General features: G+C 48.0%; 1 protein-coding gene across 1 annotated transcript in view; it reads right to left on the reverse strand.

Annotated features, from left to right (window-relative positions):
• The window catches only part of EXOC4 (exocyst complex component 4), a 674,858-nt gene that overhangs the window by 93,420 nt on the left and 557,763 nt on the right, over window positions 1-23,675 (reverse strand). Inside the window, exon 14 of the mRNA XM_045855728.1 lies at window positions 11,294-11,472. Coding sequence (XP_045711684.1) covers window positions 11,294-11,472 — 179 coding nt within the window. The remainder of the gene's footprint in view (window positions 1-11,293; window positions 11,473-23,675) is intronic.

Below are 23,675 nucleotides of genomic sequence, written 5' to 3' on the forward strand. Positions count from 1 at the left end.
GGGAGGCGTTTCTGCTGGTGGCAGCCATCTGTCTGCAGTGACCCAGGCCCTGCTTCCAGGAGGGAGGCAGATATGGCAGCATATGCAAAACTCCTTCGTGGGGGCGTAGCTCTAGCAGCCTTGCAAGATTTCTGTGAAAAGCCCAAAGCTGTTGGCTTGAGCAAACGTGTTAATTGGACTCGTGGTCCGTTTAAACAAATAATACAGGTGGATTTTTGTCATACTCTCTTTTACAAGCAGTTCTGAACGTCTCTCTCTGGGTAAAATTCGAACAAATGTTTTCCTTCATAAAGACAACCCTCAAGGATGGCCTTCACGATTAGCGTACTGCATAAAGACACGGATGTTATTTCTGTTTTGATGCTTATAACGATAATCCATGCATCTTAAGCTCAGTAGTTCGGTGAGAATTTCTCTCTATACTATGATTCTTAGTCTCCTGATATACCCCGTAAAAGGTCCAAAAAATCTTGTCATCACAGTCCTTGAGTGACATTCTGCATTTCCCTAAAAGTTGTGCAAGAGACCGACCTGGAGAAAGTGGGCAGGTCCTCCAGAGGCCCAAGGAGAGAGCTTGCAGTGAAGGGGGCAGATGCATGGCTGTTTCATTCTGAGCCTTGCAGGCTGCCTCGCCTACCTTTCCCAGGGATTTCTCATCATCAAGAGAAGGGACTTGGTTTTCATTCGAAAATAGCGCTACACTAAAAGAGCACCCAAGATAAAAACCTGCAATAAAAGGTAAATACCTAGAAGTATTATGTATTATAGCTCAGTTCCAAAGCTTGCATAAAGTGTATTTTTAAAAAATAATTCACTTGCAACCACAGGTGCCTGAGTTTTTTTTAATGACTTACATTGTTACAATTCTCAGTAACAATCTAAATACAGAAGAGCTATTGTTTGAACTGGCATTTCTCCCCCAGGTGTCCGTCCAGCTAATGACTTTATCATTTTCCTTTCAGGAAGTTTCTCATATAAAGACAATTTTTATGCGCAGAAACCCAGTTACATAGCTGATCATCATCTTTACTGAGGCTCTGTAATGTAATCACTCCGATAATAGCCCCTCCTGTCTTCCAACTGCATCAGGCTTCAGAACACCTCACCTCTGCCAGACGCTGTGTGTTTTAGGAGAACGAGGTTCTAAAGACGTGAAGAATACACATGTATCAGAAACTAAAAAGAATGAAAAAGAAGACAGGAAAACCCCGACTGCAATTAAAATGCACTAGTCCCCCAGTGCAGGTCCCAGAGCTGGTGAATACAGACATTTCCAATAAACTTTAATCTTGAAGTGGTGATTGTGGGGAGGAAAAAAAAAGAAATCAAGTTTGCGTTTCTTAAAAGACAAGAGGGAAGAAAATGACTTGTCATATCTGACTGGGCTGGAAATATAAAATCCAATTCTGAGGCAGCAGAGATAAGGGAGGTGCCGTGGCGGTGCCTTCGGCTTAGCAAACACTAAATAATGAACAATGCGGAGACTGTCCAGCGTGATAAAATACTCCATTAGAGGGACTGGTTTTAAATGAGTGATAATTGTGGCACATCCGCAGTGAAAGGTTATTGAATTTTTATCTGGAGCGGGAAGCTTTTGACAGACTTGCTGACAAGTCACCTACAAATAGTAGCTTCTTTAGATGAATTGGACAAAGGGGGTTTCCAGCACGTGCCAGCTTTCCGACATTTACAGGAGTTTTTTTGCTTCCGTGAAGAATCTGATCAGATACTCTCAGTTTCTAGAAAGACATGTAGGTTTTCATGAGTCTTAGAGGACAGCCCTCGTTAGTCTTCCCTTCCTAAAAATTGGATTAAGTTATTAGTTAAGAACTCCGGTCGACTACCCAGCATTCAACAACCAGAGCTCAGAGAGGGCCGTACGCAGAACTAACTGCTGTGAATAAGCAGCCCTGTGTCCTGAAGACTTAGACCCAGCACAGACCTGGACCTCGTAATGAAGAAGGCCTTTTGTAGTTTTGTTGCATGATTTATAATGCTGGGTATAACTGCAGTATTGGAACTAGGTTAGTAAAGTAAAAGAAAACCTTTCCTTAAATACATGACTAGAAAGAAAAGTTGGCTCTGAAATAGATCCTGGGGGAAGGAGGGGTGCAGCTTTCATACTTCAGCTTCTTGAAGCGGGTGAAATGTCCAGACCACCGTCCCCTCTGTCCCCCTTCAAAGTGCACTCAGTGCCAGTCACACGAAGGACGCAGCGTCACATCCGTCTTGCTGCTGCAACTGGGGAAGTCAGCCGAAGAACGGCATTACCTCCGGGGGAAACGGAGGCACACTAGAAACAGGTGATCATGTGGTCTCTCCAGACACCATGGTCTGCATTCTGGGAACGATCAGTTTGAGTCTGGATTTTGTCACTGCGTCATTCTGACCTTGGGCACCTAGCCCGACTTCCGTGTTCTGTGATCATCCTCTTCTGTAAAACAGAATAATGGCTGGCCTGTCCCTGCAGCTTGAGGCAAGAGTGAGGGATTAAGAATGAATGATTATGGAGGTCCTTGGAAGTATGAAATGCAACCTAAGTACTGAATGCCATTCCCATCGTCATGGCGCCCCCCAGACTGTCGCTCACACACACGTTTGCACGTACTACTCTCCCCCCTTCCCCCCCGCCCCCCGACATTCCACTTTCCTGGGGCCGCCGCCAGGCCAGCATCTTTATGCACTGCTGATTAATAACGAAGCCATCTGAAAGAGCAGATCCAGTTCACGTTCAGAACATTTTTCTAAATCCAATCCCACAAAGTGCTGGAGATTTCTTCCACTAAACCTAGGCCAGCCCTCCGGTCTCCTTCCGTTTTCCTCACGGATTCATCTCTCCTACCCTCTGAGTTTTGCGCCATGCCTAAACTTAGTTTCCAGGGTGAAGAAATTCAAAGACACATTCTTTTTCTAGCAAGAAGTTCACGAAGTCAGAGTTCACCTTGGTTAGCCGGCTTATCTGAAGTGTTAAAGCGCCCCACTAGCTGGGGGCTTCTCTAGATAAGAACCTGGATCAATAGCACAATCAGCGCCTTCAGGCGCAACCTTTTCACGGCTTCTCCTTGGAAGAGGCTCTGCTGGTTGGCAGCCAAATCAGTCCCCTCAGACTTCTGGTTCCTGTCCTGCTGCCCAGGCGGCCACCTGTCCTCACCGTCCTCACCATCCTCACCGGGCTGGGGCGTGGCCTCGGGTAACTCGGCATTGCCCGTCCCCTCAGGCGGGCGCTGCCATTTCAGCACAACACGTTAGGGCTGTCTCTTGAGTTCCCAGGTCTGCCTCTCCCTTTCCCCAGAGATTTTCACTTCTGCTTCTTCTTCCTGTTACCAATTTCCAGTTTTAAGATACAATCATTCAGCTGGAAGCTCCCAGCCACCACACTTAAGCATCCATGACATTATCATATTTTAATAAAATATTTCCCTTATGGTACAAATGTCGGCATGTTCAAAGAAATGTGCACACAATTCTTTATGGGCAGATGCTCTGAACTCCCTAATTTCACTGGAGTGCCCACAGCACGAACCTTCTGTAGCATCGCAATTGATAATCGCCCCTTGGCTGAGGGCGGTGGGGTGCTGCTTTCTATTCAGAGCTCAGCACCGGACAGCGAACGCTAGGGATGGCCAGCTGATTGACAGGAAGGGATTGTGTTTGGTTCTGGTATGCATTTTGCAACACAAAGGGATCCTTTTAAGATTCAACTTTGGCTCCTCAGATGGGCAACTTGCAGACAGAGTGGCCTCAGATGCAGATCCAGTCTCAGACACATGGCCATGACCTTGGATACATTTCAGAACTCTGGCAGAATGACAGCTGTGATTTACTAGAAATGTTCCGGAGTGCAGATGTTCAAAGACTTTTAAAAGCAGCCGCGGATTTGGGATAAAGGAGAAGCCTAGTGAGGCAGGAGGTGGGAGAAGACCCAGTACTAGCGAAGGGGTGAGCGCTCCAGTGATAAGAGTCCTAGTAGTGACGCCAGGACCCCACACTGAGTGCCCACTGTGCACAGCACCCTGCTAAGAACTCCAGGTTCATCACTTCGTTCAATGGTTACAGCAACCCAATAAGCGTCAATCGTTTTTATTTAACAGGTAAGAAAACCTGCCCAGCTCAGAAAGGCTAAATAATTTTCCTGTGGAAACACAGTAACTTGCCTAATTTGCCCCATACATACCTGACTTCAAAGTCAAGTACGTCTACATGCCTTCTAGACTAGGGAGAGGTATGGGAAATGCCCTATGAATTAAAAGAAGCAAAAAATGACCACAGTTTAGAAGCCGTGGAAGGATACTCAATGAGAGGAAAGGGGGAAAAAAAGAGTATCAATGTTTTAAAAGGGGACTAACCCTCACGTATTGGTACTTAAACTGTGCTGAAAGCAAAGGAACACGGGGAGCGCACTGGTCAGCCTGGCCCGGCCCGGCCCCGTGGCTGATCACCAGCGGCAGCAGCGCTCAGCGCGTCCACGTGGAGACGGAGCCAGGGGGCCCCAGGTGCCAGTCCTTACAGAACCACGATCACCAGCATCCCGCTGCTGGTAGCAGTGCGGCTTCCACGGGACTCCCACGAGCGGGCCAGTGAACACCCTGGGCACGGAAACCTGCCACGCAATTCTTCCTTCATTATGATAAATTTCAATCGGTTTGTAAATTACAATAGAGTATAATTAACACTGACAACGAACAAGACTGAATCATCACAAAATGATCACTTGGCATGTTTATTCCTACAAAACATGAGTAGCTGTGAGATTGAAAACAGTGTAAAAATATATTTGGGCATTATTTTAAAAAGTGATAAAAGCTCATACAAAAGCAGAAGTGGTGTCAATTAGATAAGACCCAAACAAATTCAGAGTATGGGCCAGATATACCACCAGTGGTGATTCAGTGTTCTTGGTGCACAGCATGACCCTGAACTTGACCGGTGACAACGAATTTGGAAACTATCACCAACCGAGGAAGCAGGCTGACAAGAGCGAAGCCACAGAATGAGAGTCAGCCTGAAAAAATGATCACTGTTCAGGCCAATAAATGACGACGGCACAGAAAGCCTGACCTCGGAGAGACGATTAGAGGAACGGAGTATGTAGAGCCAGGCTAAGCAAAGGCCTGAGGAGAAGCTGCCTGATAACAGTCTACAAATATTTGAAACTTGTAAATGCTGGAGCAGGAGAGGAATTACCACGCATGGAGTTTTAATTAAAAATAATCAGATGCAATTATGACAGGAAAAATTCTAGCTTAATGGATTGACAAAAGCAGAGCTGAAACAGGACAATGTCTCGCGAGGTCTTGACTAGGGACGTGTTATTCTCACTTGTGTGGGGGCAGAAAAACAAACAGCTGGGTGCGGGATGCGGGTCAAGGTTCATTGGCCATGAAGGCAGAAGAAGCCCGTGACAGTGAGCTCCCGTGTGGGACACCTCCTCCCCTAGAAAACGTTGCATCGTGGCAGACGATGCACAAAGGTCTCCAAGTACGGCTCACAACCATGAACCAGGAGGACACACAGACACACCCGGACCTTTTCCACCTTTATTGTCAACGATGTGGTTGACTTCGCCTTTCACTCCACTGGTTTGGCGATCAGCCTTCTGTGCTGAGAGAGACACCGATTCTGTGTGCTCTTCTCACTTCTTTGGCTTGGAAAGGGCAAGAGGAATGTTTTTATTTTTCATCGGTTTGGGAGGCAGTCTGGCTAACTCACAGCCGCTCAGCAGAAGCAAGCACACTGTCGTCTTGAATCGAACACAGAATCAAAGCCATCTCTGCGCCTGGTGTTGCTACTGTCCATAAAATGGAAAGTCGTGGGAAGCCCAAGCCTCTGAGAACAGAAGCGCTGGCCAGATAACGACAAGAGATTTCCCAAATACAAAGGGCTACAGAAATGAAAGAGGGAGGTGGGGGGTCCCTGTGCCAACCTTGGCAATTTGTTGAAGTCGCCTGAGGAGTGTTAAAAAGCACAGCAGTCTGAGCACCTCCCCGAGAGTCTGACCACAGACTCGGTTGCTGCATCTAATACAGGCCGATGCTTCAGAAGAGCAGTTCTCAACCTCTGATCTGACTGCTCTGGGACGATTAAATGGACATCTCTGGGAGTGGGGCCCCGAGTCCGTCTTTTATTTATTTTTCTTTCCTGCATCAGTGTTTTTAAAGCTCCCCACTTGAACGCAGCTGATGTGCAGCGAAACTGCAAAATGCTGCTCCAAACACACGGCTCAGGAAGCCAGCCTCAGCCCTGGGGTCCTGAGCCAATACTGCACATGAGAACCCAGTGAAAAGGGGTTATAATAAGACGGTTGTCAGTGAGCGGAATTCAGACAACTCCTTTATTCTTAGCAAGGCTTTGTCTGAAATTCCTGTGGTTGTGTGCACGCACAGGGTCGGTGCAGCGCACGCGGCAGGTAAGAGATGGCTGCGGGTTCGGACCATGGCGCAGGGAAGGAAACTCGGCCTCCCGCACACAGAGCCCTTCGGGCCCACACGATTTTAATCCCTATCAGCCACGTAATTGTTTAAGGGGGACAACAATTTTTTAGCAGCTATTCGACTTGTCCAAACATTGTGCTTATAATAGATAACACTGGTCATGTGGAAAAAAAAATAGTCATTAGAAAGATAGACAAAAGCAATTTGCGGTGGGAAAGTGGGAAGTCGATCCCGAATTCAGAAGGAACTGTCTGGGGAGGACTGCAAGAACAGGAGGCAGAAAAATCAATCCCCGCACATCACAGGTGCTAAGTCACAGCGATAGGAGTTGTCCTTGACACGCGGGGATGAGAACGGCACTTCCTTTCTGTGGTTTTCCTTCCCCAAACCCACACACACAGTCTGGTCATGAAAAGAGATTGGACAGTCCAATATTGAAGGAACTCGGCAGAATATCTCACCAGGGTCACCAAAGCAAGGGAAGTCTGGGCACTGTCACCGACTCAACAAGCCTAGAGAGGCGTAATGACGAAAGGTACTGTGACGTCCCAATGCGGTCCTGGAACAAAGGGCATGAGGTAAAAACTAAGGAAATTCGAATAAAGTACAGACTGTAGTTAATAATAATGGATCAATACTGGTTCATTAGTGGTGATGAGTGTGAGATGTTAACAGGGAAAAATGAGTAGGAGATACACAGGAATTCTGTACTATCTTTTCGACTTTACTCTAAATCTAAGTTTGTTCTCAAATAAAGATGCTACGAAAGAAATCAGCTCCAGGAGCCATATTAGCACTGGTCAGTGGATTGAGGTGTGGAATTACATTAGTACTTGGATTATTTGAGGACAGTGAAGACAGGACGATGACTGGCAAAGGGTCATTTTAGCAGCCAAGTTTGAAACAAGCCAAGAAAGGGAGAATGGTCATTTTATATCGGTTGACTGCGTCTTCAGACCAAAAGTCTTTAACGCTCAGAGATGGGAAGGTGAGGGCCAGAGAAATGTTTTCACACGCATTAAAGTATTTTACAGAGAAGACATTCAACATTTAATTTCTCTAGAGTGGGACGGAGAGGAGAGGTTTAGAGGGAAGCCAAGGGACTCTAGCAAAAACCAGATAACCCCCTAGCTGGGAAGGTTGCAGTACAGAGCAGAATACATAATCAAGGGAGGTTCGGAATCTCTAATCCTGGAGATTTTTTACAGAGTCCCGGACGGAGAGGAGGCCCCTGAGGAAGCAGCCCCGAGCCCTGCTTCCTGTTCCCGGCAGTCTGTTTTGAAAAGCAACACGTTCTGAAAACAAAAGGCTACAATACAAAAGAAAACTATTAGTGTTCCAACTCTGACAATTTTTATGTGGGTCACATTTTGCTGAGAATGTTCTTTACCCTAACAGTTAATCTCGGAGTCTTTCTTTAGGGTCCTTACACCCAGCAGGTGCTGCAATGGGCAAACACCACACTGAGCCTGTACTCCAAGGCCGAGGCTGTGATCAGTGGGGGCAGAACATGCATTAAACCTAGATCCTGAACGTCCGGCCCTTACTACGATCCGGCTCAACTTCCTCGCACTGAAAGCATGTTTGTTGAAGCAGAGCCTGAGCAGAAAGGAATTCTGGAAGTAAGCGTGGGAGACCGAGGCTGAGTGGTGAGTGGGCAGAAAGAGTCAGAAAACAAGGCACATGCAAAGAGAACCAGAGGGACCCAGAGAGAGTAGGCCCAGCTGGTCAGTCCTGAGTCCTGCCTGGGGCTGTTTCTCGGCAAAAATGTTCTTTTTGTTTGGGAACACATACCCCTGGGGCCGCTGGTGGTCAAGGATGTTGCCACATGGAAAGCAACACAGAGAAAATGGCAAGAGCGAGAGGAAGGGAGAGTGAGCGAGCAGGTGTGTGAACACGTCTGGGACATGACGCTGTCTCGTGACCCTCGGGGTCCAGCCACGCCGGAAGCCGTCTGATTTACCAGTGGCTTTCCTTCTTCAATAGGGCTGTGACTGTCCACAGAAAGGACTGTAAGTAGGTCAGGTTGAAGAAGAACCGGGAGAGGAAATAGGGCAGGAACCCCAGACCGTTGGGGGGACAACAGTGAGAGCAGTGCCTTTGGTGCAGTCAGGAGCTCCGGGAGGGGAGGAGACCCTTTTCAGTGTAAAGACAACGGGGCCATTTAGGCAAATACTGAAAGAGATGGAAAAATTGTCTTTGAAAAAATGGTCAACTTTGATCTCGAGGACAGATGGACAACCACGCTCTGCCCCTAAAATGCAATACTATTCAGCATGACAAGGGGATGGGAACCCTGCTATCATACGGGAAGAGATATTCCATCATGAAAATAACTTCTGCCAACTTCTCCCCTCCGTTACAAGAAGAACTTCATAAACATAACAAAGCATGGCGTTAGCCTACCAAGTAGTTAACAGGATGCGGAATAGGAAATAAATCTGTAATCTTTTTTTCTTGATTTCCTCTCACCCTGAGTATCCATTAGTGCCAGACAAAAAGCTGGCTTTTTCTTCCTGCTATCCAGTGTCCGGACTTGGCCAAACTTTTGTTGAGGTAATGAGGTTCACTTTTCAAAAGAATAGCAAAGACCTGTCCCTTATTTCCTCTCTAGAGTCACACTGACATGGAACAAAGTTACCCATTATGGGAGAATTCCCAGCTTTGCTCAAATTATAAACATCAGTGGCCACCTCTCCCGAGATTTCAAAGAACAGACTGGTGTGGGTGAGTTAGGCCTGTTGTTAGCAGAATCACCCAGGTTCGTGTGACGCTTTGTTTTAAGAAAGACAGCAGAAACAATGATAACAGTTTGCTTGGGTTGTGCGCTGATCCTTGAAACCCTGACAGTTACTCACATCACTTACTGGGTGGAATAAGTGTGGAGTAATTACCCCGAGGGGAACTGAGGGCACGACTTACATTATAAAATGGAACTGAGCACGTGAGACCAAGTACTAGCGGGCGTGGTAGAAGAGATCTTGGTCAGAATAACAGAGATGATTAAAGACATGAATTGGGCAGCAACTGGGCTGAGCACTTCTTGGTGACATGAACCACAGCTGAATTGTGCAATTACAAAGTTGAGCGTAACTCGGAGAGCTTCTCTCTCTTTTCGCAAACGGCTGACGCCGGGTGAGCTTGTGTGAGTCCTACAACGGCTTGCCACGGAGGCTGCGCGCTCTCTTGCCCTGGGGAGCCTTTTCAGAACGGACAGGACAGGAATCAGGGATGCTGTGCCGCTGGACATAAGATGCCACATTATTAAATATTAGGCGTCGAGTGGCCACCCAACGAAAGGACGCTTACCCAAGCAGCCCTGCATGTGCAAGAATGAAAGGAATCAGGAAGAGCTGCATCTGGTCCCTGTTCAGAGCTGTTGTTTTGCAAGTAGCAAAAGGAAAATTAGCTATTTCTGACTTTTTTTTTTGTTAAGTGGGTGGCACTGGGAGATAAAAGGGACAGTTTAGATGACTGCTTGTGACAGATTGCCTGATATCGTGGGATTATAAAGTTGAGGATCTCTCAAGAATCCGGCTTATGTGGAGTCTGTCCAGATCCAACCCTGTGTCCAAACTATCCTTAACAGGTGGACAGATCTTCTATTTTTATAGATTCTGGGAATGAACATGTACAATTTTACCAACAGACAAAAAGTAGTATTTTAAATAACAAAAAGTAAAATATAAAAGTATAAATTCATGGTAATATTTTAGGATGATTTCTAAAACAGAGTGTATAATCTCACTCGAAAGCTCCCCTCCTTCTGCTGACCTTGAGGACAGAGGCACCATCAGCACGAGACCCAGTGCAGCGGCGTTCCAGGGCCCTAGCCTCTGCCCAGGGGCCCGGTTTTCGGGATTTTCCCCTGTGAATTTCACCTACACCTCCTCCATCTCTATGCTGGAAACCACTGTTAACCAAGAAATAACAACTTTGCAAAGGACAATGATTAGAAGTAAGTTACTCTGAAGTTCACCTTGCAAATAATGTAAGCATTTTACTTGCAATAAATCTTCCACGGGTTAACTCTAATATTAAGTTCAGAGCTGGTTTTGTTTCTTTCATGCTCTTGCTGTTAGTTTGCTTTTTTCTACCCTCCTTCTGTCCCTCCGTTTGTGCATTCGGATCTGCCATCTCCTTTATTCCTTCTCCCCATCGTTTTTTTCTTTGCCTCTATTGTAACTGCCCAACACACACTTGTGACTTAATGCCTTCAAACAGTATTGATTTTGTAGTTATTGAGTAAAGTTGATGTGCCCTAAAGTTTGCAAATTACTCTTCTCTGGTTCTTGATTGAAAAAGAAGTTTCATATTTTTATTTCATATCCTATTCCTTAATTTCCTTGAAATCCATAATTGAGTTATCTCGCAGCCATCTCCTTACCAGACTAATTGTTTTTCTCATATTCTCTATTTTCTGGCACCTTGATCGCTTCTGTTGTTCTCTTTTCAGACACTTTTTCATTAACTTGGTATCAGTTCAAATGACAACACTGGCCAGGGGCTCAGCTCTGAGCTCTGAGCTACGGTTCCTACCCCTGACAAGTTGTGAGGACAAAAGGTATTGCTTTTCGTTCTTGAGACACAGGGTTTAACCTCGCCTGACTTTGTTTCCAAGGTTTAATATCAAGCTATGTTTACACGGAGCATTTCTGGCTTCCCACGCCCCACGCAGGGAAGCCTGGATTACTTCCTCTTTCAGGGTCACAAGTGCCAGAGGCTCAGCACAGGCAGCATTCTGGCATAGACCTTCTGACAAGGTGGATACGTGTCCCCGTATGGCGACACACACTGCGAATGAAAGTGCCCGGTCTAGCTCCCCAGCTGTCCCCACAAGAGCCCCCACTCTAGCCACTTACTCTGGGAGGTGGAAAGACTGGAGAAAGCTGACTTCGTGCGACCCGCTAACCACTCCAGGCTTTCGTGCATGTTGGCCAAGGCTTTGAGGTCACTGACGTCTCGCAGGATGTCTTGTGGAGGGATTAATTTGTCGCCCAGGTTCCCGATAAGAACTTCCGACTCCTTGCCAAAGGCTGCCCTGAAAAGCAAACCAGAAACACTTCACACGCGGCTCGGAAAAGACAGGGGTGGGCAACACTTCTTCAGACACGTCTAGGCCCTGTCTCGGTAGCTCAGTTGGTTGTAGTGTGCTGCCTATACACCCAGGTTGTGGGTTCAATCCCCAGTCAGAGCACATACAAGAAACAACCCATAAGTAAATAAATAAGTAGAACAGCAAAGCAATGTTTCTCTCTCTCCCTTCCTTCCTCTCTCTCAAAATCAATAAATTGAAAAAAAACAAAAGACACCTGTAGCACAATGGTTTTTATAATCACTGTATTATAGCATGCTCTTTTACCTAGGTTTAATTTCATGACAGAACTATCAGATGCCTGCTTAAAATTACCCTGGTAGGAGAAAGAGTGCTCTTGGAAGAAGGAAGGGACCCCGAGGCTTGCACCTTCCACAGCAACGGGCATGGGCCCGAGCTGCACAGTGCCAGATGGCCCCAGGCGGTCTTCCCTTCCCTCTTCTCCTGCTATGGAAACTGACAAACAGCTTAGGGTGATAACAATATACCTCGTTTGAAAATTGTCCAGGTAAATAAAACCACCAAGTGAATCTGGCAGCTAGAAAACGGTTTGAAACATCGAAAAGCAAAGGGAACCCAGCCTCTCCAGGAAAGCGGACTGCAGCTGAGACGGGGTTGGGCCTCATCCCTTCGCTGGTTCCCTCATTCACTCATTCTGAAAAGGGCCTGGGGGCAAGCGGACTCGGAAGCGTGCAGGCACTCATTACTCGGAAAGGAGACCCGGTCAAGTCGGCGCCAGGATCCCTCTGCTGACGGGAAACATCAGGTCGGGAGGATTTCACGCAGAGCCCCGCGTCTTCACCATGAGACCACAAGTGCGCAGGCCTGAGCCGTCAGGCTGCATGGGGTGGCGGAAGGATGGGTGGGCAGGGACCCTGAGACCGTCCGGACCAGCCGTGGCGCAGAGGGAGAAATGAAGGCTCAGGAGGTTAACTGCTTCGCCCACAAGATACAGGAGTGGCGGGGCTGGGGCTCAGGCTGTCCAGTTCCGCCAGGTCTCTTTCTTTCAAAAGGAGAGAGGGCAGAAAGGATGAACGATGACTGAGGATGTCAGGGAGAAAAGTCCCATCTCCTTGGGAAAGCCAGGCCCGGGTGCAGCGCTGTTGAGCAGAGCTGTTGCCGGTGCAAGTGGCAACAGGCACCTGGAGGTGTCCTTGGAAGCCTCTCCAAGGCCTTTGAAACTCCAAACACCTTACTTAAGGGCTTTGCTGAAGTAGAACAAACTGGATTAACTTTCAAGCAGGCAGTGATTAATAACACTGACATACATGTTCAGAGTGATGCTTAGTTGACACAGGGATTCAGGACCCGGCACCACGGCAGACACCCAGGGTTGAAAGAAAGGGCTGCTGTGAATCACATGCTTATTTAAATGTTTATGATTCTGAGTAGCGACTCACGATTAGGCTTATTTCAACAGAAGGCCACGCGTCTAAGGGAAAGTCCTGAGTGACTGAGTCAGGGACATCATGGCCATGAAGGCGATCCAGCTCTGTGGACAGAGCACAGGCACTTGAGTGTAGCAGAAATCTGCCTCGGGGGCTTGTCAAAGACCTTGGGGTGGGGCCCGAAAGTCTGCATTTCAAACCGCCCTGGGCTGCGAGTCTGGGAATCGAGCTTCCTCTGAGTACAGTAGGGGCTCGGGCACAGATGTCAAGGTCAGGCAGACCTGGGTCTGAGTCCTGAACCCGCCACTTAACCTGCCGTCTGACGCTGCTGCCCTTCGCTGAGCGTCATGAGCTGCGGGTGTTGGGGCTGGCCACACGTGAAGTGTTCAAGAAGAAAATGAAGTGACTTTTAAAATCAGTACCGGGAGAACTTCAGTCATTACAAAAGGAGAGAAAAGAGTTTAATAAACCCCCATGCAGCCGCTGCTCGGCTTCAGTTATTAGCCTCCTTTGCATCTGTCCTTAGCCACAATTTTGAGGCGAATCATTCAGATGATATTCTTCAGCACATAACACAGCGCATGGAGCTCGCTGAAGGCTGACAAGCTGTAGCTATCATTACTCTTACGTCTGTTGAGATGGCCGGTTCATTGCGTTTCAACCCGAGATATGCTGTGGATGAAGAAATGAAAATAGACAGGAGTGATCGGAAGCAAGTCTGTTAGATCTCAAGGGCTGGTGTTACCCACGGGAACTTTTAACATCATAGCAAATGTCACTGTGTTTCAGAGCCCAGACTTCTCAAAATCTTCACGAGGTGAAGTGTGGCAGAAGCCACTCGCTGCCGGTCCAGTATCCGTGACCCCATGCCTTTTTAGGGGAAGGGCCCTGATACTGTTGGGGTCAGCACGCACCCAACCCACACACAAAATACAACAAAACGAAACACCCCATGCAACTTCCCAGCCCTCCTGCAGGCGTGGTGGTCAATGAGTAACAGCCAGAGTCAGTAGGTGGGCTTCCAAGGAAGCCCTTTCGAGCAGTCTCAGTTGGCAAGCACCTCGTTGGCCTCCCCGCTGACTGGAGTGCAGCCAGGGCATCAGATGACCCTGGGCATGAAAACAGCACTGAGAACAACGGAGCCGAAGGCAGCCGGGCGGAGGTGCACTTCTGGTTTCATTTTAGAGGAGAGAGCATGAACCCTTATTTGTTTAAGCCACAGCTATTCCAAGTTTCTGCTACTGGCAGCTACATGTAATTTCTAACTGCCACAATGATCTGATTAGCCTAAGTGATGTCATCCTTGGAAAACTTCCCCTGAATTAGATAGCCCTAAAATCGAGTTACTGGGAAAAGCAAAACAATGCCTCCGCTGCGATTTGAACCCCGCAGTTCTAATATCTTCCCCTTGGCTGTCACTCAGTCAAGTGGTAAATACTTGCTTTTCTTAATCTGTCCCTATACATCAACTCCCCCAGCCCCTTAATCATCTTGGAGAGATATAACACAGAAAGTGCCCCTGAGCTAGGCGGTTTAAAAAGCAACGGGGGAGGCAGGCAGCTTTGAAAACCAGGCTTGGAGCCATTTTTACGCGTGTAGGTGTCACCCTGGGTGGAATGTGACAATCAAGACAAATGTATTTATGTAGAAGTCTAATCTGCTCGCGGGGGGGGGTCCCAGGGCCCTGGGCACGTCTGCGGTGGCTGCCAGATGCCTATCCCACTTCCCTCCGGCTCACTGGGGTTTGCTTAACCTCCTCCGGGGGGAGAGCAATAGACTGAGGAAAGCACAAGCGGCGCCGTGTTGAATACATAGCAGACGTCTCATTTGACAGGAATCCATAATCGCCCCTAACAACCCGGAGAGCGCACAGGAAGCGTGACATCGGGAGTGAGTGACTGACAGCTGGAACCGTCCCGCACACAAAAAGCCATTCCTTCGAGGACCCACGGTGTCAGAGCGCTCGGTGCCCGGTTTTCTGTGTTACAATAACCTTCAGGGGGCGGCTTTAGCTGCCAGCCTACAGGTTTTGTCCTGAACCCTCTCATTTATTAAATAAATGATGGCATATCCACACTGTGGGGAAGTATGCAGTCCTCTGAAATTATACAGTAGAAAGTACTTGATACCATAGGAAAATGTTGCATATAGTATAATTTTTAGCCACGATATGCAGTTGAGTAAAATAAGCTGCTGTAAACCTGGGTGCACCATATAATATTCACAAAGAAAAATTACATATTTATAGGAACTGAGAAAAGACTGAATATATATCCAAATGCACCTGTGTGACTGGATCATGCTTTCTCCAAAGAACATGTTCACTTTGCAATTAAAAACAAAAACTGGGATCCCTACCACAAATGAGAAATGGACACGCGAAGAACTGCACCGTGGGAAGTGGGAGGGTGTTGTTATTGGAGTCACTTGAACCAAGCTGGGAGGCGGCGGGGGCTGGGCCGGAGGCTGGGTGGGCCTGCAGTGCCAGGCTGGCTCGAGGTGCGGCCGGGGTCCACAGCAGAGGGTCTCCCGGCTGGCCGGACCGACTGCCACCTACCCGCTGGGCCCATGCTGCTGCTGCGTCATTTATCTGAATCTTACTCTTTACCTTCTCCTTCTTAAGAAAGCACATTATTTAACGAAGACATTACATATATTTTTGAGTGAAATGGGTAACAGAATGGTCCTTATCTTGAGAAGTGAAGACACAGGCACTCAGCAATTGCCCAAAGATGATCTGACACAGCCAAGAGCAGAAATCGGCTGGGAAATGTGTGTGCTTGAGGCGCTGCTGAGTCCCTGTGAGGGATCGCCAGCGCCCCCTGTGGGCCGACATGCTCACACAAGAGCCTATGAAACAAACGGAGGGAGGGCGTCAAACCTGTTGAGCTTAATTTTACCACACAATTACAATCTTTAAAGAGCTTGATCTGACAAAGACTTCATTTGAAAGGATTTTATTGAGAGCGTAAAACCTGTTTAACTTAATTTTACCACGCACTCATAATCTTTAAAGAGGTCTATCTGACAAGAATTCATTTCAGAGAATTTTGCCAAAGATGCCTAAAATTGTTTCCATTTAGTCTTTCAATAATTCTGTTATGCGCTGAAATGTTAGGGAGGCAAAAAAAAATCTGCATTTTCAGCAGGCTGAAGGCACTTAGGAGAGAACATCGCAAATAGCGTCTAAGTGACTGATTTGCGAGTCTGGGCTTGTATTGGGTCACACAACGTACACACTGCGCTCTCTCTCCCTGCCCCGTTCCCCAAACCACCCAGGCCTGCTGCTTCCTGCGGCTGACCCCCGCTGGGAGATAAGCACCCCCGTGCCCCACCCTGCCCTGGGCCCAGGACACACGGCCTGAGGGCCAGTCCCCCTAGGGTCCAGAACAGAGCAGGGCATGGGCAGGGCGAGGACTCACAGAGGCCCTCCTAATGGGTGGGAGCTGGCATTTCCCCCACTATTTCATATGAGGTGCTTGCTGGTGGTGACTGACTTTCCCGCTTAGTGCCGAGGTCACCAGGTATGAGGAGGCACGTCTGACTGGGGATGGAGGACAGCAGAGACCCTGACCTTGAGATGAATATGATGCTGGAGAAGCCCGACTCTCCTTGTTGGGGAGAGCGGGGGGATACTTGTAGATGATGAGTCCCTCTAGGCGCTGTACTGAGCAGAAGTATGAAGCTCTAAAATATGGGTGTAAGGGTGAGGATGGATGTGGAATGACAGAAGGGTAGACCCCAAAAGTCCTGGGCCTGCTTGCCCCCAGACTCGCTCCCCTGCACCCCTCTGCTCTGGTCTGCACTGGGGGCGGGGGGAGCTGATCCCAGCAGCCTGTCCCTGGTGGGACATCGAAGGGCAAAGGGAAAGGAGAGGCTGGGGCATGTCCCTCTCCTCTCTGCCCTGGGAGATGTCTCCAGCAAGCGACGCATCTCTGTCCTGGCTCTGCTAGTTCCCACCATGCCCTACTCCCTCTGGGGGCCTCTCTACTAGCTGCTTCCTTCCATCGTCATTCCAGCTGAGGGGGACGGTAGCTCTCTGCTGTTTACCAGCTATGGGTTATCTTAATGTCCCCGTGTAGCGCTCCGATCCCCAGTGACCCGAATAACCAGTTCCCCCCATTAAATGCCCTCTGAGGGAACTACTAGAAGGGGTTTCTGTTTTCCCTGTTAGAGCCTGACCTCTACCAGACCTAGCGATGGTGTCTGACCATGGTCAGTGCTACTGGAAACGGAGTCGACTTTGTGGCACGGGGACGAGTTGGTTCCAGAAGCTGTACAGGGAGTGAAGCCGAGATGTGTCAAGGTGACCTGGGAGGCCCACTTAGCTGCTGTCTGTCGGAGCCTAAACCGATGAAGGTTATACAAAGGCCAGGCCACCTCACCTAGATCTGCAATAACACCAGCTCAGTCTTGTGAGATGTGACCGTGACAGGGCCATTCATCACTCGGGCTTTCCACAGCTGCTCCATCTCCAGCACCGTCAAACCTGTCTAATTCGTCTGTGTCAGAAGTAATGGGGGTGGCACGGTCCTTTCATCGGGCTTTCAAAAACTGTTTTTCTAGAATGATCTTGGCTAAACCTTTGTAAATAGGAAGGAATAAAATAATCTAGTCACCCTGATTAAACATCAGGTTTGTCCTGGAAAGGGCTGAAATTCTCCCTAAGTCTCCTCTGCGATGGTTTTCGTGCGCGTGCATTTCATCGCACACTATCATGTGAGTAGCTATTTTTCATAGTTAGTAAGTGATTCTCCTCTTTGGAAAGTTGCCTCCTTCAATAATCACAATCGAGTTTTTCATTCACTCTCTTTGCCTCCTGTTTTTCTACCACCTAGGAACTTGCGATGCTCCTGACTGGTGCGACGAGCCTGGGCAGTGTACAGCTCTGTGCAGAGGCAGAGCTGGGAACACGTTAGCGGGCTGGTTCTCAGGGTGCTCTTTGGAATCAGGGTGAATCTCTCCTAGGATCTGTTTGGGACTTAAAAAAATGCTCATTATTTTCCCTGGTTGCTGGGAAATAGGGTTTCTGGGTTCCTACACACTCAGAGATGACAGCCAGAGGAACTGATCGTGACTGTCATATGGTGTGTGTGGGGTGACCACTGGCTCTGCTCCTGTGTTTCTAAGTCAGCGTGCTCACTGGGACAGACACCAGAAGTGCTGACTTAGGACGTTCTGGCGCTCAGATGGAGCGTGGTGGGCAGTCTAAACTGGTCATTCTCACCATGGCTGTATGTTAAAAGCTCCTCCAGGAAAACAAACAAAATACCTGATGCCAAACTTCACCTGCAGAGGTTCTGATTTAATTGCTTATGGGTGGGGCTCAGGCATGGGCATTTTTTTAAATTCATAGCTTTACTGAGTAAAATTCACCTATGAATCTGTGCAGTCCAGTGGATTTTAGTATAGGCACAGAGTTATGCAATGTTACAATTATGCAGAACGTTTTCATGTCCTCAGAAAGAAAGTCTGTACCCATTATGCTTTGGGCTCACCCCACCCCCAAACCCCAGCCCTTGGACACCGCTAATCTCATTTCCGTCTCTGGAGATTTCCCTATTTTAGGCTTTCGAGATTTAATTCCTGTTCATATAAGTGGGATCATACCGTATCTTGTGTTTTGTGACTGACTTCTTTTACTCAAGGTGGTTTCAAGGTTCGTACATGTTCAAGCATGTAGCAGTACTTCATTTCTGTTATCACTAAATAATACGCCCTTGTAGGGACATAGCATGTTTTATTTCTCTATCTGCCAGCTGATGGAAACGTGGGTTGCTTCCCATTTTTGACTATTACGGGTAATGCTGCTATGACCATTCACATGTGAGTTTTTCTGTGGATGCATGTTTTCATTTCTCTTGGCTATGCACCCCTAGGGGTGGGACTGCTGGGCCACATGGTGACTATTTTTAACCCTCTGGGGAATGCCAGGCCATTTCCCAAAATGGCCACATCACTTGACACGCTCACCGGAAGTACCGAGGGTTCGATGTACCCACATCCTCGCCAACCCTTGTGACGACTCGTCTCTCTTTTTATTGTTACTACAGTCGTCCTAGTGGACGTGAGCTAGTGTCTCACTGTGGTTTCGATGGGCATTTTCTTGCCGGCTTCACATGCTTATTGACCATTTGTGTATCTTCTTTAGAGGAATGTCAATTCTGACCCTTTGTTAGCTTTTTAACTGGGTCATCTGTCTTTTGATTATTGAGTCATTAATTCTTTAGCAGATCTCTACTAGGAAGGCACTGCTGCCTAGGCCATGTCCTGGTTCCTGCAGTAGGTTCCAAGACCACTCACGTTATTTCATAATCTGCTAATGCGCCATGACCCGGCGTCTGAAAACATGTGTTAAGCCTGTAAGGCTTTCTGAATGTGGTCCTTGACTGGGTCTCCCAAAGACAGCAACACCTGTCTGGCGTTTCACAGAGAAACGGAGGCACAGAGAGGGAGACGTGCTCATCCGCGCGCTGCAGCAAAGGTGGGGACAGAGCTGTATCTGTTCTCGCTTCACAGCGCAGGGCCGCAAGCCGCACTGCCTCTCACGAGTTGCAGCAGCTTAGTGTCTCCTAGGGGTTCAGGTAGTGCCCCCACCCCCTCCCCCTACCCAGGACATAAGAACTGCTCTGAGTCATGGAACTGGGCTTCCCTAAACACTCCCCTGTCACGAGTGCTAGAGGAGGACGGACGTGCACAGATCTGTCCAGTCTCAGGGTGGAGCCCCTGAATAATAACCAGCACGTTCCTACTCTTTAAGACCAGGATGCTTGACTGATGGGCAGCTGCCTCACAATAAAGTAAACCAGAGCTGCCTGTGGGAAAACAGTTCTTGTTCTGGCTCCTTGATGCGCTTGCAGTCCACAAAGGATTCAGGCGTGAGTGCGGGGTGCAGAGAGGGAGACACAAAACTCTCCCATTCACCACGAGAGAACTCTGACAGGAAAGAGGAGGGTGAGTGCGTGAGTCAAGTCGAGGAATGACTGCCGAGAAGGGTGACTGAGTGGGTGTCACCTCCGCCGAGGACGGCCAAGTGGCTCCGGCTGGGTCACAAGGTGTCAGGAGCAGCGGGTCAGCCGGACCCGGGGGCTGGGTGTCACAGGGACCCTTTGCCCGTGTAGTCAGCTGCCCACCCAGGCCTCATTTTAGGTTAATTTCTCAGTGGAGGGTGATGGGGACAGTTATGCGGTAAGCCCGTTTTTCCGTCCCGGGACGTGTCACACAGACTTGGCTCGGGAAACAAGCCTGGGGAGTTTTGGAGAGAGAGGAACCACGGGAGGCGTAAGAGCGCTCGTTCCTGAAAGGAAACAAACCACGACACCAGTTCTCCGAGCTGTTCTGCTGTTTTCGTCGTGGTTCCAGGTCATGCTCCAGCAGCGGAGGTGCCAGCAATGGAGCGACAGATTGTTAAACACATAGACCCAAGAAAATAGAATTGCTTAGTTCACATCCTAGAAGTGCTGGAACCCCTGGCTGTTTTGAAGGTGTCCCGGGGAACGAAAGCAGCTACTTGCCCACAACTCTGCCGTGCTCACCCTTAAGCCGACCATGTAACAGGAAAGGAAACACACAGCCAGGCTAATGAACACGTTTGTAATCAAACACGATCGTCTTCAAACATTTGGGCCAGTGTGATGTGACGGCACAGAGACTGCTAGCCACCAAGTGTCCGTGTTAACATTATAGAGAGGGGACCCTGTCTCCCTAACGCTGTCACTGGAATGCTGCGTTATCCAACGCCGATGCTTTTCATTCACTTCCCACCACTCTTCCTTCTCTCCACACAGCTTTCCTGCCAATTACGCCTCAAGCAGCGACTGACTGGACGTCATGGAAGAGATGAAAAGAGAAGGAGTGAGGGGGAGGGGAGAAGGAGGGAGGGAAAGACAGAAGTAGAGGAAAAACTCTTTTGAACAGAGAATGTCGGCTAAGAAATGTTTCACAGTTCATCACTGAACGCTGAAGTTATTGGCTGAAAGGGTGTTAGAGAAGAGGAAACTCACAGGATCTCAAGTCACCACCCCACAGATGACTAATTAGCATAAAAGGAAATCAGCGCACCTGTGGGCTGGGAAAGCTGAGGGTCACGGCCTTACCCTGAGGGTCACCTGGCACCACCAGCAGTGGCACAGGTGGGCTGCAGAGAAGGGCACCCCCGTGTGGTGCTCCTGACAGAGAGGTGCCATCTGGGTCGCCTCTGGAAGAGACCCTTAGGTAAACTCACACCTGTCCTGGTGACCCTTCAGGAAGCAGCCTCCCTGTCACCGAAAATGGAGGGAGTTGAGGACACTGCTGCCGGTTTCTGGAACTCTGCAGAATGAATGGAACTCAGAGCTGCCTAAATCACGGGACAGGAAATTCTTTACATTTTCTCTGTAATTACAGTTTGAAGTTACCATTTTTCTTCCCCTGTATCATAACTTTTGTTCTCTTGCCTGCATTGCAAACAAGGCATTCTATACATTAAACCTTTATAGTTTTATTTCTAATTTCCAATCGCTAATATACAATTACAGCTCAGACTTAAGATAGACAGTTAAGTATTTACACTTTGCTATGGAGACTGGAATGCATCCTTCCTCAAATCCAAATGTTGAGGCCCTAAACCTCAAAGTGATGATATTTAGAGATGGGACCTTTGGGAAGTTCTAAGGTCACTAAGGGGAGCCTGCATGATGCGCTTTGTACCCATATAAGAGGAGACACGAGAGAGAGGTCTCTCTCTGACCTGACCTGAGGACACAGCAAGAAAACAGGCCTCCGTAAGTGAGGAAGAGAGCCCATATGGGGAAGTGAATAGGACTGCACCTTGACCTTGGCCTTCCCAGCATTGAGGACTGTGAGAAATGAATTTCTGTTTTTAGGCCACCCAGTCTATGGCAGCCCAAGTGGGCTAAGACACATCCTCTCTAAGACTCCTCCTACCCTTTCCCTTATTTAACTCTATTACTTGTATATCAAGTAGTAGTTGAGTACAGAATACATGCATTCAACAAGCATTTATTGAGCAACTATTATGTGACACCCTCTACACCTGGCATTCAACACTGAAATTCCAGAGCAAGGATGCTTGCTAAACACTCTGGTCACGAACCCTCCACCTTTTCTATCAATGTCGAATCCTGACTTGACAGGAACTTGCTTTCAAGAGCATTTGGTGCCTGCTGATTTCATGACAATATATTTTTAGAAAATAACAATCATCTAAGAATTGGCCAAATTTTCTTTCAAAAACAACTTTAAAACCAAAGGTTGTGATTCTGAGACATCAAATATATAATGAGTGTTTGCAAAAAATATGCCATAAGGGTAAACATACTAAAACTAGACCCCTGAGGAACAGCTAGAAAACAGCAAAATTATATTCCACCTTCCACAAAATGGAAAGCATGCACTGGGTACACCGACTACCACAAAGGACTCTGACCTCAGTACAAACACACAACATAAACACACAACTTTATCAGACGTCAGAGATGGCCTGCTCTGCTAGTTAAAACACACACACTCTCAAAAAACAGTGTGTAAATGGTAGAATCAGAAGTTGTCATTCACAGATCAGGGGTAGAGGTGTGGAGGAGTGAGGGGACCTGGCTAAAGTCACACAGAGAATTAGGGGCAGGGTGGGGCTTCTGTCCCTAGATTCAGCCTCAGGTTTTACTCCACACTCTGTACCCCCCTTTTTGGTATGGAGTAGATGAGCACCCCAATGTATCAGTGGGCAAAGACGGTGGAAAATTCCATGAAAACAGACAGGAGGCACAATAAGCAAATTGCTCATTGAGAAGCCCCACATTTTCGGGCTGATGGCACCTGCCCAGAGCTCTGATATTGACTCAACTTGGAATAAGGTGGCGCGGAAATGCTCTGTTAGCTTGGAACATGGATGCATCTTCCTTAGCCCAGCGACTCAAGCCTGGCTACTAAGTTTTCTTCATAGGCTGTCATCAAGCAAGAGTGGATACAAACAATAAGACACAAGGTTTGCCCTCTAGGTGCTGGGAATTCCAGTTTTCCTGCTAGGAGCCACTAGAACTTATATATTTGTTGAAATAGCAACAGTTTCATATAGGACATTTCTTAAGATTCAAAACAGGTTATCAATAATTGGAATAAAATAACCAATAACTGCTTATCATAAATTGAACACATACTTTGGTTTCTCAACTACCAAGAATGATTACATTTAAAAGTCAAAACTTATATACCACTGAGCTTTCTTGTCTGAGTAGTCCAGCTTACTGACCATTCTGGTTATTTCCCACATTGCCATGCAATTTCTGCTTGGAGAATCTCAATCTCGTCAGGGCACAGGCACTAAACAACTGATCTCGGGCAGAGGGGGCAATCCCAAACTTAGCTGCTGAGTGTCAGGTGTGCAAGAAAGCACTCTTGGAAGAGAGTGGGAGGAACTGCCCAGTGGGAAAGCGGGTGAGGTCTCAGGAAAAAGAGAAAGAGATTGGAACCCCTGGGACAAAGTGAGATACTACACAGAAGGGTAAATGCTTTGCATAAAACTGGAAGAAAAGTGAAGATGGTTAAGATGAAGATTTCCTTCAGGGATAAAACAATGTTAGAATGACAGTGTATTCGTGGAACACTGCAGAACTGGCAGTGACCAGTCACAGGAGGAAGCAGGGTGGGAGGTGCAGGGGAGAGGGTCTGGGGAGGAGACGCCAAAGGAGTCCACGTCTGAGCTGCCTTGTGGACGTTCAGCTGCACAGGTGCGGGGTGGAGGAGCCAAGGGCGGTCCAGGGAGAG

This window comes from Phyllostomus hastatus, unplaced genomic scaffold (genome assembly GCF_019186645.2).
Source record: "Phyllostomus hastatus isolate PE091 unplaced genomic scaffold, TTU_PhHast_1.1 phas_scaffold_114, whole genome shotgun sequence".
NCBI lineage: Eukaryota > Metazoa > Chordata > Mammalia > Chiroptera > Phyllostomidae > Phyllostomus > Phyllostomus hastatus.